Here is an 18,348-nt window from a genome sequence, read left to right on the forward strand (position 1 = left end):
ATGTACTGTTATTAGGTACATTAATATTTAGGATTGTTTGGTTTTCTTGGTGAATCATCCCCTTTATTATTTCAATTTCTGATAATATATTTGCTCTGAAATCTACTTAGTCATTTTTCCTGGTAATAGTTGTGCTCTAAAATGTACTTAGTATGCTAATGATGTAGCTGCTCCAGTTTTTTTTTTTTGATTGCTGTTTTATGCTATATCTTTTTCTTCCTTTTACATTTTAACCTATTTGTGTTCTTATATTTAAAGTGGGTTTCTTGTAGGCAGCATATAGTTAGATTGAATAACAAAGCAACGCCTGACACTTTCTGCCTTTTCATTAGGGTGTTTAGACCATATTGAATGTAACTATTCGTATGGTTTGGTTTGAGTATACCATCTTGCTTCTCTTCTTCTTCTTCTTCTCCTCCTCCTCTCCCTCCTCCTCCCCCTCCCACTCTTCCTCCTTCTTCTCCTCCCCCTCTTCTTCTCCTCCTCCTCCTCCTCCTCTCCCTCTCCTCCTCCTCCCCCTCCTCCTTCTTCTTTTCTTTCTGTATTTGTTCCTTCTGTTCTTTGGTCTCTTTTACTTTTTCTGCCTTCTTTTGGATTATTTTTTTATAAATTTATTTTTCTCCCTTATTGGTTAATTAAGTATAACTTTTTAAAGACCCTCACCTGAGGATATGTTTTTATTGATTTTCAAGAAAAAGGGAGGGAGGGAGGAAGGAGGGAGGGAGAGGGAGGGAGAGAAAGAGAGAGAGAAACATCAATGTGAGGGGGAAACATTGATCTGTTGCCTCTCATACACATCCTGACCAGGAATCAAACTCGAAATCTAGGTATGTGCCCTGACTGGGAATTGAACCTTCAACCTTTTGGTGTACAGGACGATACTCCAACCAACCGAGATACCTGGCCAGGGCAATTACGATTTTTGGCGGGTATAATTTTAGTGGTTGCTTCGTGGTTTATATTATACATCTTTAATTTATCACCCTACTTTCAAGTGGAATTATACTGCTTCATATAAAGGTTTCATATAAGAAACATACAAAAATAGATTTATAGTTCTTCCCTTCTAGCCTTTGTACTACTGTTGCTGTATGTTGCCCATTTTACTTTTATATATGTTTAAACGTCATAATACATGGTTAGTTTAGTTTTAACCAGTCCATTATATTTTTAAGATATTCACATACTTTTATTTATTTATTTTTATTTATTTATTTATTTTTAATATATTTTATTGATTTTTTACAGAGAGGAAGGGAGAGGGATAGAGAGCTAGAAACATCGATGAGAGAGAAACATCGATCAGCTGCCTCCTGCACACCCCCCCACCGGGGATGTGCCCGAAACTAAGGTACATGCCCTTGACTGGAATTGAACCTGAGACCTTTCAGTCTGCAGGCCAATGCTCTATCCACTGAGCCAAACTGGTTTCGGCTTTTTCTTTTTTCTTTTTCTTTTTTTCTTTTTTCACATACTTTAAAAAATTTTTTTCATGTACCCACAATGTTACCCTTGTCTCTTACATTTTTTAGATTTCTATGCAATATCATTTCTCTCGCTGCTTCTTATAGTGCAGTTCTACTCCTGATGGACTTTTTAACCTTTTGTCTGGGAAAATCTTTATTTTAGCTTCAGTTTTGAAAGTTGTTTTTTTTTTCCACGTGGTAAAGAATTCTACATGCAAGGTATTTTTCTTTCAGTACTTCAAAGATCTTAGCTCTACTGTCTTCGAGCTTGCATTATTTTACTTTTTTTAAATTTTGTGAATAATGTCCCTCCCCCTGGCTCTCCCCCATTTGCTTTTAAGATTTTCTTTTGATCATTGCTTTTGAACAATTTGATTATGATGTTTATTGGTTTGGTTTAGTTTTATTTATATTTCTTGTGCTTGAGATTCATTGATACTCTTGAATCTGTAGGTTTATAGTAAATTGGGAAATTTGTGCCCATTATGTTTTCAAGTACTTCTCATGACACTTTTTCTCTCTTCTTCAGAGCTTCCCATTTCACATGTATTAGGCTACTTGAAGTTTTTCCATAGATCACTGATACTCTGTTCATTTATTTATTTTTAAAATGTTTTTATTGTTTTTTTTTTTTTTTCTCGTTTTTTTTAATAGAGAGGAAGGGAGAGGGAGACAGAAAGAGAAACATTGATGTAAGAGCACAGCATCAATCGCTGCTTCCTACACATCCCCACCCAAGATCCAGCCCACAACCTGAGCATGTGCCCTGAGTGAGAATCGAACTAGCAACCTTTAGGTGCATGTAATGTCACCCAACCAACTGAGCCATACCATCCAGGGTGCTCTGATTATTCATTTAAAAAATCTTTTTCTTTCTTCATTATATTTTGGATAGTTGGTATTACTATGTCTTGAATGTCACTAATATTTTCTTCTGTATTGTCTAATCCCATAAAGTCAATTTTTCATCTCAGATATTCCAGTTTTCATTTCTAGAATTTCAACTTGAGTCTTTTTATATATATGTTCTATGTCTGAACTTTTAAGCTCAATCTTTCCTCTAGTTTTTTGAACATATGAAATCCAGTTATGATTTTTAATAGCTATGCCTGTTAATTCTAACAAATGTGTCAGTTCTAGGCCAGTGTCCATTGATTTTCCTCATTTTGGGTAGTATTTTCTTGCTTCTTTTTGCATGCCTGGTAATTTCTAATTGAAGATCAGACATTGTGTTTTTTGCCTTGTTAGATAATTTGTATTTCTATAAGTGCACTTGAGCTTTGTTCTGGGGCATGTGTAAGTTATTTGGAAACAATTTGATCCTTTTGATTCTTGCTTTAAGCTTTGTTAGGTGGGATCAGAACTATTTCTTCTTTGCTACTGAGTGAAACCCTTTGCATACTCTACCCAGTGCTCTGGGAATTGAGGTTTTTCAGTCTGGTTCTTTCACATAGGCACTATTCATGGGCGTGTGAAGTCCTTCACTGTTTATTCTAATCCTGTCGGGTGTTTCTGGCTCCGATAGATTCCTCACATGCATACAGTGATTGGTACTTTTGGTAATACTTGAGGAGTACCCTTTGCAGATGGCTGGACTTCTCCCTTTGTACAGCTATCTCTCCCTCTCCCTCCCCCCCCCGCACCCCTCTCTCTCTTTCTCTCATACTCTGCCTCAAGTACTCTAGCCTCCTTGTTATCCACAGATTCCTAACTCTGTCTCCTCAACTCAGGGATACTGCGGGGCTTGGCTTGGGTCCCAGGCATTAAACTTGAACAATTTCAGAATACCTCCTCTTTTTCCTCCTCCCAAATCTCTCCAGAATCCCTCTGCTTTGTTGCCTGATTTCCGTGTCCTGAGAACCTCTGTTTCCTATTTGGGTTTGTTTTTTAAGTTGTTCTGGGTGGGAGGCTCAGGATGGTTCCTGTTACTCGTTCTGGGCTGGAAGTAGAAGTCTTCAACTAGAATTGTTAAGGAAAATATGAAGAACGGACTACCTGAGGATGGGATTTTGAGGTCACCAGGCACCAGTAATAATGGGGACCTCTTTTGCCACTTGAAGCCTGGAAAGGGCACAGTGAAGGAGGTATATCAGAAGGACACATAAAATACCCTCATCTTAGGATATTTTTCAATAAAGGAACTACTTAGAAAGATGAGGGCAGCCTGAATCCCTGTGGCTAATCACAGCAGGTTTGTTATATACCTCTAGTGGGGCAAGGGGAGGAATGGTTAGCAACTGAAAAGGAGAAGTCATGTGAAGAAGGCTGCCTTGAGAGGATCTGTTACCTTAGTTCAAGAGGTACAGCTAGTTCAAGGCCACGCCAAAGGAAGGGGTCCTGGCCTTACTCTCCTTCCTGCTTTGAGGCCATTGGCCAAACCCAACTAGAAGACAGAGGATTAGAGAGCCTTGGAGATCCAGACTGTGGTCCACAGGACACAGAGCATCATAGAAAGATTGAGAGTGGATATGTATTTGGTGCGGGAGGGGGATAAATGGAGAATAACCTGTGCAAGGAGTCAGTGAGAGCCTCTTGATTTCTGGTTACAGGATCAGCGTGGCTGGTGGTGCCAATCCCTGACATGGGAGAGAAGGAATAGTGAATGTTTGGGGAGAAGGTTTGACATGTGAGGGAGACAGGATGAGGTTTCCTTCCCACACTCGTCATGGTTTCCCCTGGAGGTCTGGTACCCCTTCCCCCCTTCATCATCTTAAATTGTTTAGGAAGTTTTTATCAACCTGGATGACAAGTGAAGCAGAGTTCACACAGGAGGTACATTTACAATGATTTATGTGTGGGGCGGCTTTAGGGAGAGTGGGGAAATCAAGTAGAAATCATTCAGGCTAAGTGTATTACCAGTCCCTTGGCCATCTGGATTTGGGGCTGAGCTACACTGAAATCTGTTGCAGACAGGGTTGAGAGCCAGGTAGCTTAAATTCTGCTAAACTGGCTGTGGGATGGAGATATTAAGAAAGGACTCAGGCCCTGGCTGGTGTGGCTCAGTTGGTTGAGTGTCATTCTATGCATGGAAAGGTTGCCAGTTTGAGTCCCAGTGAGGGCACATGCTCAATCCCCAGTAGGGGGTATGCAGGAAAGAGCTGGTTCATGTTTCTCTCTCCCTTTCCCCTCCTTTCTCTCTAAAATCAATAAAAACATTTATTTATTGATTGATTTTTAAAACCTGGCTAGTGTGGCTCAGTGGTTGAGCATCAACCCATGAACTAGGAGGTTATGGTTTGATTCCCTCGTCAGGGCACATGCCTGGTTTGTGGGCTCAATCCCCACTAGGGGACATGCAGGAGGCATCTGATCAATGATTCTATCTCCTTCTCCCTTTCTCTTTCTGAAATCAATACAAAACATATTAACAACAACAGCAACAACAACAAAAGGACTCAGTATCTGATTGGATATGGAGAAAGTTGAGAAGACAAATTCTGTAAAATCAAGAATGATTTAGACAGATTAAGTTAAGTGTAATTTACCAAATTCTTGGATTATAGAATTATGTAGCCAAATGAGGCTGTTGTTAAGATGTTTAATGGTTATCATGTGACATAGTGGAAAGAGCATAGGATTGAAGTCCCACTCTGCTTTCCGCTGGCTCTGTGAGGTTGGGCTTGTGACCTGACTGCACACTGTGGTTACCCCATCTGTAGTGGTGGCCACTGCATGGTGGTTCAGAGGATTAGCAAGGCCATCTACCAAGTCACTAGTACTGTGCTTGGCACAGAGTAAATGCTCATGAGAAATTTATTCATCCAAGATGAGGGTTGGCTCCAAATACAAGTACATTTGAGAAACATTTGGGTTCATGTGAAAATGCATATTGAGTAAATACAGGTAACACTAATTTCTAATGATCTATTAAGGGAAGAGTAGGGTATTGGAGCAGGGTGACCACAAAGTCCCCCTTCAAAGACAGTTGGTGAAAACTCCCTAGCTCCCTTTCCTTTTCTCCTGAACAGATTATTCTGATGTTAGTGTAGGGATTGCATATTGGGCTGCGTGGGCCACTGGTTTGTCCAGCACATGTTGCATCCAGAGGGCCTTCAGGAAGGTAGAGAAGACCTACTGTGTGCTTACCTTGTGCTGTTAGTCCAATGTGTACCTCATCTCCACACAATGTCATGTGGAAACATGGGTGTCTGAAGCTCATTCTTGTTAAATGTATCAAGTGCCCCTTATCCCTCTCCCTATCTGTTGTTGCAGGCAAAGCCATGGCATAGAGGAACATCAGTTACAGGAACTGAAAATATACAGCATAGAGGAGAGAAGACCCAGTAGGAGGTTGCTAACCTAGAAGGGATTAGATGGATTGGATGATCCCATAGGATAAAAATGAGGACTAGAGGGTGGAGCCATACAAAGTAGAGTTTAACTCATTACAAGGAAGAGCTTTCTTTTAACAGTAATAGCTGCTCATTGCAAAAATTCCAACAGCACCGAGAAGGGAAGTTAAAAATTGCCCTCTCACTTCCACTCATTACTCTTACAAAAATATATATTTTTATTGATTTTAGAGAGGAAGGGAGAGGGAGAGAGAGATAGAAATATCATTGATGAGAGAGAATCATTATCAGCTGCCTCTTGCTTGCCCCACACAGGGCATCGAGCCCACAACCCGGCCATGTACCCAGACCAGGAATTGAACCGTGACCTCCTGGTTCATAGGTCGATGCTCAACCACTGAGTCATTCTGGCCGGGCTGCATTACTTTTCTTAGTGAGCAGGTATTTGTACATTCCTCCTGAAATGTGGGTCTCTATGCTAGTTCAATGCAGGGATTCCCAAGCTTTAGTATTTATCAGGATCCCCTGGAGGCTTCTTTACAGGGCCCTGTGCACTGGGAACTCCCAGAGTTTCTGAATCAGTAGATCTGAGTGGAGCCTGAGGATTTGCATGTCTGACGTGTTTTGTTCCTTGTTCCCTTGTGATGCTGAGGCTGTTCTGCCTAGAGCCCACCCTTTGAGAACCACTGATACTCTATCCTCTTTAAGAAAACAGTACAACTGTGAACTTGCTTTTACCTAACATAATCAGTATTTTTCTTTAGCTCCTTCTCCTTGTTTTTAACAGCTGCTTATGCCCCCTATTAATAAGCATTTAAATTGTTTCCAGGGTTTTTGTGAGTATGCTCTTGCCTTTAAAAAAAATGTTGTAATGGACGTTTGTGTGTGTGTGTGTGTGTGTGTGTGTGTGTGTGTGTATATATATATATATATATATATATATATATATTTAGGTGAGATATATTTAGGTGAGGTGATCTATAAATTCTTAGAAGTGAAACTGTTGGGTAAAAGGGTAGATTTTGAAAATGGACAGATATTGGCAAATTGTTCTAAAGAAGATTCATCCAATTACTATCCCACTAAAAGTGTATGACACTATGTCCTCACACTCTTGCCAGAGTGGGTATCATAAAAATTTTAATTTTTGCCAATTTGTTGTATAATTGTATCTCCATATTGTTTTGACTTGTATTTCCTACCGCATTTGTGAGGGGAAAGGTTCATATGTATCCATCGCATTTATCTGTGAACTGCAAGTTTTTGTTCTTTGCCTCTAGGAAAAGGGAACAAACAGTATGAACAAAGGTGCCAACCCTTTGAGGGGTTGCTAATACTTTTGAAGGGTTGCCTTATCAGGGGTTGCAATCAGGGAGGGAGACAAAGGGGTAATGGGAAGAGGAGGGCAGGGACAGAGGGAGGGAGGGACGGTTAGAGAGGCAGGCAGGGCCCGAGCTTTGAGGTCCTTGTGGGCCAAATAAAGAGCTTGGGCAGAAGCATCATTGGTGGTGGTTAGGCCTAGACTGGAGCTCTTGTTAATTTTGACAGGGTGTCTGTGTGTGTGGCACGGCCGACTGTCCAGTTCTCCAAGTCTAATGTTTAATCTTCAAATAACTCATTCTTAGGCCTTTCACCTTGGGTCTTAAAGCCACTGGGCCATGCTTTGTAAACAGGTAAACACGAGAATAGGCCAGAGACCTCAGACATCGTCTGGCGGGGCGTTGTCTCTGGGAGGGTGTTTCTGTGTGGGGAATGGATTCTATTGCTCTTCCTAATACTGCCCTGAGCCCTTCCTGACAGCAGTCATTAAGGTCGGTGGTTTTTCAGTTCTTTTAATTTGAGTGGCTTTCTGGGAAAAGCTGTGGATGCTGGCCAATATGCTAATGATAACGGCACTGCTTTGAAGGTCTGGTTAGTTCTGTAGAAAATCATTTCAGAGTTAACTGGATCAGCAAATCAACAGCAGCCCCTTGGAGAAGAAAGTGACAGAGGGAGAGAAAATACATATGCAGAGTGGGGCAAAAGTAGGCTTACCGTCGTCGTTTGGAAGATAATATAATCATTCATAAATAGTAATACAAAAATAAACCGTTTCAGGTTCTCACAACTGTAAACCTGTTTTGCCCCATCCCGTATATTTAAATATTTCAGAATTCAAAGAGAGGTGAGGGACTCATGTTTCAAAAAGAAGAGTCCATGTAATAATAAATCGCTGCTTATAATTTTCCCTGCTGTGGGCTTAGCTGTGTAATTGGCATATTGGGGTTAAAATACACTGACTTGGCACTTAGAAGCAGGCCACCAGGCTTCGCCCTCTTTGTGTCTGCTGTGCCATCTTCCTGTTCCCAGAGTCCTGGCAGGAGAGTGACCATCGGATTCCAAATCTGGGTTTTAGTGGACTCGGGGTTTTCAGAGAGAGAGACGGACTCACACAGGGGGTCTTGGGCTCTCTCTCCATCTTCCTTCTCCCCTCCATACATGTGCCCATGGAAGTGGGGCCCTCGTTCAAGGAGGGAGAGCGTCCCAGGGGAGGGGCATGGTACTTTACACAGAAGAGAGGTTTGCTGATATTGCTTCTAGAACTCACCATGCACAGAGAGTCCTTCAAGGCTTTTTATTTTTAAAAGGTGTTTGATTATTTAATATAGGGGTGGGGAACGTTTTTGTTTTTTTTTTTTTTTTTTTCTGCCAAAGGGCCATTTGGATATTTATAACATCATTTGTGGGTCATACAAAATTATCAACTTAAAAATTAGCCTGCTCTATTTGGTCAAACATTTAATTAACTCACCCCTAATGCCATGGCAGGGCCAGACCAAATGATATAAGGCCCACGGGCCAGGCGTTCCTGATTAAATCTAACCTAGTAATTTCCCGTTTACTATATCACACTACACTGTGCTTAACCTGTAGAGACAGCGAAGCAGGGGACAGAGCGTTCTCAGTTGGTACCAGTGCTTCCTGCTGTAGCGTTTATAGTGCCATGGGGGTATTTATTAATCAGATCGTGGAGAAGGCCTTTCCAATCACTGAGTGGCTGAGCAGCTTCCCAGGATAAGCAGACCTGGAGGAGCATTGTGAGTGTGTCTACGATGAAGGCAGCTTGTTAGTGTGAAAATCCAGGCCCCTGCGGGGTAGTAGCAGGAGTCCTGCTGGGACTCAGGCCTCCTTCCTCTGGGCTTTGTAGCCATCAGCTGGGTGTTGACCCTCAGGATTTGTGTCCTCACCTGTAATGGGAGCGACAGCACATACCTTGTACCTGCGGGTCCCCTTTTGCCTTTCTGTGCAAGAGGCTAGCTCAGGGTGGCAGCATGAAGAGCGGGGAAGGCAGTATAACAAGTGAGGAGGTTTGTGTTTTTTACCGTAGGGCTTGGGAAGGGGAGAGTCAGCAGGGTTTCCTAGAAGAGGACTTAGGAGATTCGGAGTTTACTTTGCTCTCAGGTGCTGTTTGCAGTTGGAGTTTGGGGACGTTATCTGAGGAGTCAGATTTTCCACCCATGATTTCTTTAGGACCTGCACTGTGCATTTGGCCTCAGCATGGCTAGATTTGGTATTTTCTTGGTGTCAGCTGTTGTGCCATCGCCGGTGTGGCTCTTTCTTGGAGGGTGGCAGTTTTTGATCACTACCCAGGACTGGTCTTTTTTTTGTTTGTTTTGTAATAATGGGGCCTAGGTCTTGGCCATGTGACACCTTTTTAAATACTGAGCTTCTGATCGCTCTGCTGCCTCCTGCATTCCCCCTACCAGGGCTCGAGCCCACAACCTGGGCATGTACCCTGACCGGAAATTGGACCAATGACCTCATTGCCGATGCTCAACCACTGAGCTATACCGGCCGGGCAGGATTGGCTCTGTTTTGATCCCTGTGTCTGTCATATGGTGAGGCAGGCCAGGGGGTTGGATGAGTGCTGGCTTTTGAAATCCAACTTTGAATTAGAAAGTTCAGCCAGTCTTTCTCCTGTCTGATTTCACACGATTCCCCTTCTTCAATCGCCTTGTGTTTGTCTTTAAAAATGGGCTCAGCTGGCCACCGTGGCTCAGTGGTTGAGCATTGACCTGTGAACCAGGAGGTCACGGTTCGACTCCCAGTCAGGGCACATGCCTGGGTTACATGCTCGATCCCCAGTGTGGGGCATGCAGGAGACAGCCGATCAATGATTCTCTCACATCATTGATGTTTCAATCTCTCCCTCTCCCTTCCTCTCTGAAATCAATAAACATATATTAAAAATGGGCTCAGTTGAGAACATGAAGATCCTCAAAATCCTGAAAAATACTGAGTTTTTGATCGAGTGGTTGGAAAGGTGATGAAAACTGTAAATTAGTGCATCTGTGTCTGCATTCTGTGGACAAAGGTGGAGTTGGAATAGGTTGCTTGACCCCAGGAGTATGGTAGGATTAGGATTAATGTGAAGTCATTGCTGCAGTTTTACTAGGTGCATTATGTTTAGCTTGAAATACATAAACTTGAGGCATCACCATTTGAATTTCAAAAATAAAATTCTTACATTAAATTGTCAGTTCATAAAAATCAGAAATAATTTTTTTCAGCTTCCTCTTCCTAGTGTCCAGGCATAGAAAACACACTTAATATTTGTTGGAATTTGAGCTATTAGATATGTTGCAAACACGTATGCATAGATAATACATATTAAAAGATTTAGGCGTCTAGAAGTGATTTGGTGTTGGACAGGAAGATTGGCACATAATAATAGTCCTAATAATTGCTACCATTTATTGAGCATGTACCATACATACATCAGACACTGTGCTAGGCATCTTAGTTACGTAATCTCAGTTAATCTTTGAGAGAATACTAGGAGATGGTAGCCTTTCACTTTAAGAGAAAAAGCACCTGTCAGCAATCTGCACTTTTTCTTCCATGTGTCTTGTTGATAAAGCCAATGAGAGAGCCAGTTACTATTGCCATATGAGCTTTTTCCTGCCACTGTGAACTTTCTCATCATCTTAGAGTATATGAGGTTTGTTTAAAGTGGTATTGAGTTCTTTATGTTAAGAAGACTGAAGGGGACAAGCCTACTATTGCGTATCTTTTTCTTCCCAAATTTACCAGCCCCCATGGTAATATAACTAACTAAATAAATCATGCAGGACTCCTGTACAGGAACTTCCAACCAAGTTCAAAGATCAAAGTTGAAAGAGGATATTGAGCTCCCTCCCAGATCCCTGGGGCACTGTGTCTGTGGACACAGCCACCAGATTAGTCCTGGAGGAGTGGCTCTTTAAGAAATAGGACTGAAGGTAAGCTCATCACCTCCAGAGGTTTGTTGTCTTTGGAAACAGTATTATTACTATTAGGTTATTTAGGGGAAAAGAAGGAGAAAAAAAAAAAAAAAGGGAACAACCCCTCAATGATTGGTTTTCAATGCAGTATTTGCAGCGTTGACCCCCCTTCTTAGAATTGCTGAAATAGTTTTGCAAAGAATAGCCTCCATGTCCAGGTCTCTCCTTTTTTCACACTGCATTTGAGCAGCTTGCACATTGGTTGAAGAACCAGCCGTGAAGTCTGTGGTTTCCTGTGCACATTTCTAATAATATTTATACAGGCTCTTACTTAATGAACCGTATAAATATTTATCGTAAGAACCATCTTTTGATGATGAATAGGGGCTAAAAATCAGTCCAGTTTACGCTGGGGACTTGGACAGGCGGCTCTGCTGCCCTTTGAAGCATCGTGTGGGCTGAGAAGTTAGGGATGGCTCAGGACTTGTGGGCAGGGCAGCTTGAGTTTCCAGTATTTTTCTTTCTCTTGGCCTCCACCGTCCATGTCCTTATTTCTCTCTGCCTGACCACTCTCTCCATATCCCCATCAGTTTTGCTTTTTAGAATATTCATCTTTGCCTAAAAAGAATGAGATGGGACCATGTGTAAATTGCGCTTTGGAGCCTCACCCACTCAGCCTCCAATCCCAGCTCCTCTGCTTCGGTGCTCAGTGATCTTCCACAGCTTTAACACGGAGAACCTCAGTCTCCTTTACTGGAGAATGGGCTCATGGTGCTGATCTCACACAGTTGTTAGAAGGATGAAATGAAATCACATGGGCGATTTGCAGAGCAGAGCTTACTACATGCTAGCTGTTGCTGCATTTGCTGTTGATATTGTCATTGGAGAAGTGGTCAAAGGACTTGGTTTTTAATTTTAGGTTGGTGTTGTGGAAAGAGCCCTAAGCCTTACCCTGAGAGACTAGGGTTCGAATATGGGTGCTGCTGTTTACTGTTTGTGTGACTTGGGGCAAATTTCCCCATCCCACTGAGGTGTCAAATGGGCACAGACTCACCAACTTGATCGGGTTTTAGTCAGAAGAGGTTCACACGTGTGAGAGTGCCAGACACATAGCAGGGTCCTAATCCTTTAAAAAAATTTAGAAAAGGGAATAATGTTTTCCATCTTGCAGTGACTTTATCTTTTGAGCCCCAGAGGCACTGGGATACAGTTTGGAGTCCAGGACACCGGCAGATTGTACTTCTGACCCAGGAACAAAGGGCACAGAGTGAGCGGGAAGGCAAGGAAAACCCTTTGGCAGAGTTTGTGTAACTCCCAGGGTTGAGTTTCAGGGAAGCTGCCCAAGGGCTTGAACCTCTCTGCTTCCCTGCTTTCAGGGTCCAGGTCTGGAAACAATCAACAGAGATCACTTAAAACTATAATACTGGAAAACGTGGTGAACCCAAAATATTTAATTAGGATCTGTTTCTTAGAAAAACATGAACTGGGAGGTGTGAGCAAGCCATGCTGGGAAGATAGGAGCCCTTTTTCCTGTGGGTTTGACTCTTCCTGACTGATCCTTGGTAATACGGTCTAGAAATGATGGTTTGCCAGAGAGAGGCAGCGTGGCGTCGGGGAGGGGTCAGTCTCTGAAGGTGGACAGCCCGAGTTCTGAGTTAGCCTATCTGAGACAAAGTAGGCAGGGCCCCCCAGCAGAGTCCTTGGCCATTTGATAAATGGAGGGGTATCAGGCGGGGTAGCATCCTGAGAAAACGGTAGGGACTGTGGGGCCAGAGGGAGTTGGATCGCTGTCAGCTCTCTTATTTACTAGTTGCATGACATACTGGAGTGAGTTCCTTTCCCTGTCTACGACTCACTTTCCTCATCTGATTATGTTCAGGGGTTAGTGTCAGAATTAAAAGTGGGAATGTATAAAAAACAACAACTGGGTGTCAGACTTGGGATCTCTGTATATATTCATATATATGTCACTGAAAGTGTATTGAGGACGGTGTGTTCAACGCCCCTATGAAAATTGCAGTAAGGTATTCCACAGGCTATTTCTGAAAAATCCCATGATTTTTCTTTGAAGGGCAGGCATTAGGAGAGAGTTCATGTTCAGTTCAGTATGTGAGTGAGTTCAGTAAGTCCTCAATGCAAACAAGATGAATTTTGGAGGATTTCCATGGCAGATATTAATAGGTGCCAACCATGGTCATAGAAATATCTTAAAAACGTTACTATAGAATATATATTTTATGGTTTACATAGATCCTGAGGAAAATCGCCCCAGTAAATTAGTTGTCTTAATGTTGTTGTAAGTACTTTTTTAAAAATTGTTTTATGGAATTGTTTGATTTTTTTGTAGAATATTTTCCAAATAAATTCTAATTTTAGAATAGTTAAAAAAAAAGTGGTGATGTAAACAAGCTGCTTAGCACAGCAGTAGACTCACAGTTAACATGGCACCTTTGATGATTTCCCTAAGGACAGGTGACTTGTTGGGTTCCTGCGGTGCCAGGCACTGGGCTAAGGGGACAGCCAAGATCCCAGCAACAGTGGAGTGAACTGGTTAATGAACCAGGCGAGGTGAGGGCTCCCCTGAAGGGTGGGCTCTTTCCTGTTTAGCAAAGAGATGGGTCCAAACACCGGAACTGCAGAGTGGGAATCCTCCTCCTTGGATTTTACTGGAAATAAATCAGGATGTATGATGGTGGGGGGTACAATGGTGTACTCCCTGCAGCGGAAGAGAGAGTCAAAGGGAGGAGGAACCTAGGTGTGAGGAGGTGGCTCCCCCCTCCCCTCCCCTCCCCCGCTGCGGAATCTCTCTTATGTTTGGGGTTGGCAAGAGTGGAGACAAGTCTGGATGGTGGCTAACCAGGTCTGTGTCAGCAAGAATGTTTGTATTCTTCATTTTCTGTTTATTCCTTGTTTCTCCCTGAAGTGCTTAGAGTAGTGTTTGGAATGTTCTAGCCAAGGGCAGAGAGTTGTTGATAGGCTAAGATCAGTGTTAAGGAGCAGCACCCCAGACCCCTTCACAGTGGAGGCTGTGGGAAGCTAAGAGAAGGAAGCCCAAGTAAAGTAAGATGTGTGTGTGAGAGCGGTGGGGAGGTGGACCAGCTAGCTTGGCCAGCCTTCGTCCTTTTCAAAGATAATGACATGGAGGAAGCCCTGAACTGGGGCACTGTCCCATTTTGTCCCTCATTGTATCCTGGGTTCTGAGCAGGGTGCCTGGCACAGTCCGCATTTCTTCAAATCGTAGATATCATTCATTGCAAGATGCATCATTATTTCTTTTACTACTAAGAAAGAAAAAAGGCTACCAATTAATTGTATGATGCCATTGATTGTCAGATTCAGTCTGATTTTGCAGAAAAAAAAAATGAGTGTCCAGGAATTAATAAAATGTAGCTATAAGCATCCAATAAATATTTGTAATTGGATGACTGAAGCACATGGAGATTAGAATCAAGACAGAACACTACTGCATTTCAATACAATTTAGGAATGCAAACTGTATTAAAACATGAATTTGTTCATCCTTGTCTTCTATTGATTCACTGATTTAGTCATTCACTCAGAAAACATTTATTGGAAACGGATTATGTACCAGACCCTGTGCTAGGACTGGCAATGTGGAAATCAATAGTTCCCTTTTTCAGGTTCAGGCCAGTAAAGGAGATGGATAGAGAAATTAAAAAAGTCACAATTCTGAGTGGTAAGTTTCCACAGAAAGTAGGGACATAGTGCCCTGGTGGCTCCAAGGGACAGAGAAAAGCAAGGAAGAGGTGATGATGGAGCCGGATCTTACAGTGTGGGTCCGTGGTCACCAGACAGAAGGAGGAAAGAATTAGGGAAGAGCAGGTCTGAAGTGATGGGCAGTCGGGCAGCAGTGGGACGCACTTGGGAATCTACAAGGAGTTTTGGGATATCTTGAGCTGGGGGTGAGAATGGGCAGGACGGGGTTGGACACAGCTGGACAGCAGGCAGCGAGAAGCTCCTGGAAGCCTGAGATGTGATGCTGAGGGCCTGGGGCTGTGTATCAGCCCTAAGCCAAAGGTTGCCAACCTTCCCAAGTCCTGAGGGAAGGAAGGGGGTGGGGCCATGGTGATCCTCTGCTTCAAACTGAGCAGCTCTTGCTTTGACCTGTTTCATTTAAATTTTCTGAGAAGTGGCTTGAAGAAACGATGTCACTGTTGAATGAGTGAAGTGAAGGAGAGCATGGTGTGAACACTGGTGCTGCTGGTCCTTTGGGGCTCCTGGAGGGTTGTAAGTGAGGGAGAGAAGATGAGGAAGCAGTGGGCTGGAGCCTGAGAGTTGTTCTCTGAAGCTCCAATGAAGGTAGCAAATGTTCTTACTATAGCTTCCCCATTTTCCTGTCCACCTGCCAGCCAGCCAGCCAGCCAGCCAACGGGGGCAGGCCCTGCTGGGAAATCTCTGTGATGAAGTCAGAAGCAGTCGCTTTTAATGAAGCTGTTTTTGTCTGGAATAAATATCCAGGAAGCAGTAATCAAACATCTGCTGCCTGGCTGCGTTTTAGTGTCCCCCAGTGTGACGTTGCCCAGGAAGCGTTACCTTTTTGGAGGGGAAGTGGCACAGAACGCTGCTGCCCTTGTTGAAATGAGACTCTGGGTGTTAGGACCGCCCCGAGGTCACCTGGGGAGCTGTAGTATGTTAACCAGCGTGGCTGTCTTGGTGCAGGGGGTGGGGTGGGCTTGTTCCAGTTCTTTGAAAGCCAAATATGGAACATGAAAGCCTCTCTGAGATTTCTGTCCTGTGGGCTGATCTGACCAAAGGGACTTGGAATGGCAATGAAGGCGAAGGCATTCCGGAGTGTCCTCCAGTCAGATTTCCTTGTAACTCCCAAGGGGTCTGTAAGGAAAACAGATTCTCTGACAGATTCCTGATCCTGCCTCCCGCGAGGCTGCTTCCCAATTCCCAGTCTCATTACGGGGCTGCAGGATGTTTGCCTCTTCTCCAAACCTGTACTGCCAGCTGTTAGAAACACAGGAAAGAGCGGAGACTCAGGAGCTCACAGACCTGGGACTGCGGGCCTGGGCTGCCCCTGAGGGCTGCTGGCCAAATTCCTTAACTTCTCAGAGACCAATTTCCCCATCAGGATAATGTGCATGGTCATAATAATGTACATTTACTGTTCTTAAGCATGTGGACTTAGCATTAAGAGAAAAGTTATGTACCTCTTGGAGCCTCACCTTGATCACCTGAAACATAGAGATTTAAATATACTCTTCTTGGCCCAGCCAGTGTGGCTCAGTGGTTGAGTGTTGACCAGGAGGTTCAATTACGGTTAGGACACATGCCAGGATTGTGGGCTAGATCCCCAGTAGGGGGCGTGCAGGAGACAGCTGATCAATGATTCTTTCCCATCATTAATGTTTCTATCTCTCTCCCTCTCTCCCTTTCCTTCTCTCTGAAATCAATACAAAAACATTTTAAATATAATCACCTTGAAGAATCCTAGTGTGGAGAAGAGGGGAGGTTTGTGCTTTTCACAGTGCTTGGCACATGATAGATGCTCAGGTAATTATTTAAATGAATGATTGACTGTGTAGATGAAATTCCCATTCAGTATCATGGCCACTGTCCTTGTTTTGACAAATTCAGTAAGAATAAATGCATATCTGTTACCTCCATATTCTCAATTCTCCTATAGTCCTTTACTTACCTTTATAGTACTTTTCACTTGATATCATGACTTTGCTTAAATAATCATACAGTTCATAAATGTTTCATGTCTGACCCCTTCCCAAGAATGGAAATTCCGTGTCTGGGGTGATGCCTGTCTTGTTCACCCACCACCTAGCTCATGCCTGTTACCATACTGTTAGCACTCAACATTTTTTTTGGGATGAATAAATCATAGAAGGCCACCAGTTCATTAGCTGCACCCCTTTCATTTCCACTTTCAATAGGTCTTGAGCCTGACTTTGCAGACCCACTTGGTCTTCATGTGGTTTTGCCTTTGATCCTCCTAGGCCGAGAGTACACCATGCCTGGTGGAGATCAGGAACCGGGGCGCTTCTACGTGGGTGTGGATGTCGGGACAGGCAGTGTCCGTGCGGCTCTGGTGGACCAGAGGGGCAGCCTTTTGGCTTTTGCGGATCAGGCAATTAACAAGTGGGAGCCTCAGTTCAACCATCATGAGCAGTCCTCGGAGGACATCTGGGCCGCGTGCTGCACTGTCACCAAGGTAAGACCATAGCTGCGGCGCTCCCTCCTCGCATGTGCTTCCCTGCTCCTACCTGCTGAGCGTGCCGTGTGTCCACCTGGCGCCAGGGACAGTGTTGGCGGTAACTTCAGACACAGGCCTGGCCTTGCAGGAGCTGACAGTCTAGTAGTGACAGAGTCCAACTGCAAGCCAAACAGGACATGATAGGTGGTGGGAGCGAAGTGACTATGACTGGCGCTGAGGAAAGGGTTACCTCTGAGGGGCGTAAGGTAGACGGTACAGAGGATGGGAACATGTAGGCATAGCATGGTCCGGTGTTACCTAAGGTGGATGAAGTCACTGATAATCATCGCTAACATCTGTGCTTCATGTGTGCCCATGTGGTACAAAATGTGTTACATGGACTATGTAGTTGAATTTTCACAAGGAGGCAGGACTGAAACCTAAGCACTCTGATTCCAGCACTGCACCCTTAGTCACTGGGCTGACCTGCCTTCCAAGCGGACAAGTGAAGGGAACCTCATATTGTTCAGAGGGAACAGCATGTGCAAAGGTACTGTGGCATGAGAATGCGGTGTGTTTTGAGAAAGCAAGGAAGTTGGGCAAGTGAGGAGCAACTCAGTTGTGCTAGGCAGATGTTTGCCTTGAGCGGCCTTGGATTGGAGTCAGCTTGCTGGCTTGGGGAAGGAAGTGATGCTGGCCAATACTAGTTCATTTTTAGTTTCACTTGACTATTCAGTTTTATATCCTGGTGATCAGAAACAACAGAGATTCTTTTCTCCTTATTTTTCAGAGGGAAAAATGAAGTCCTGGGTCCTCTCTTCTCCTCCTAGTTTAGTTCCTTAAATATTCATGAAGGGCTTGGCAATTTACAGATGGACAATTCACCATTCTATCCGTATTGATCAGTCTGTTTAAACTTTAATGAGCCCTGGGCTCCTGTTAGTGCCCCCGGAGAAGATGGCGGAGAGAGGAGGTAGGAGTGGGCGGCACTGGAGCAATATAGGAATAAAAGAAGGCACATCTTCCCTTCTGCCTGTTTAATTTTCCTCCTCCTTCCCCCTCAGCCCCACCGTGGTGAGAATCTTCTGCTTATTGCCCTTGGGCCTCCTTTGTTCTTCTAACATATAGCCTTCCTTGCCATTAAGGAAATTGTCAAGAAGAAAATATAACCCCCC

The 18,348-nt window shown here is 43.7% G+C and overlaps 1 protein-coding gene across 4 annotated transcripts in view; it reads left to right on the top strand.

Annotated features, from left to right (window-relative positions):
- FGGY (FGGY carbohydrate kinase domain containing) overlaps nt 1–18,348 on the top strand; it is a 398,594-nt gene that overhangs the window by 7,849 nt on the left and 372,397 nt on the right. For all 4 annotated transcript variants that reach the window (XM_028142287.2, XM_054720996.1, XM_054720995.1 and 1 more), the window contains exon 2: nt 16,977–17,191. In XM_028142287.2, the coding sequence (XP_027998088.2) occupies nt 16,991–17,191 (201 nt within the window). In that variant the 5' untranslated portion in view covers nt 16,977–16,990. The remainder of the gene's footprint in view (nt 1–16,976; nt 17,192–18,348) is intronic.

The sequence above is a fragment of the Eptesicus fuscus genome, chromosome 9 (genome assembly GCF_027574615.1).
Source record: "Eptesicus fuscus isolate TK198812 chromosome 9, DD_ASM_mEF_20220401, whole genome shotgun sequence".
Taxonomy (NCBI): domain Eukaryota; kingdom Metazoa; phylum Chordata; class Mammalia; order Chiroptera; family Vespertilionidae; genus Eptesicus; species Eptesicus fuscus.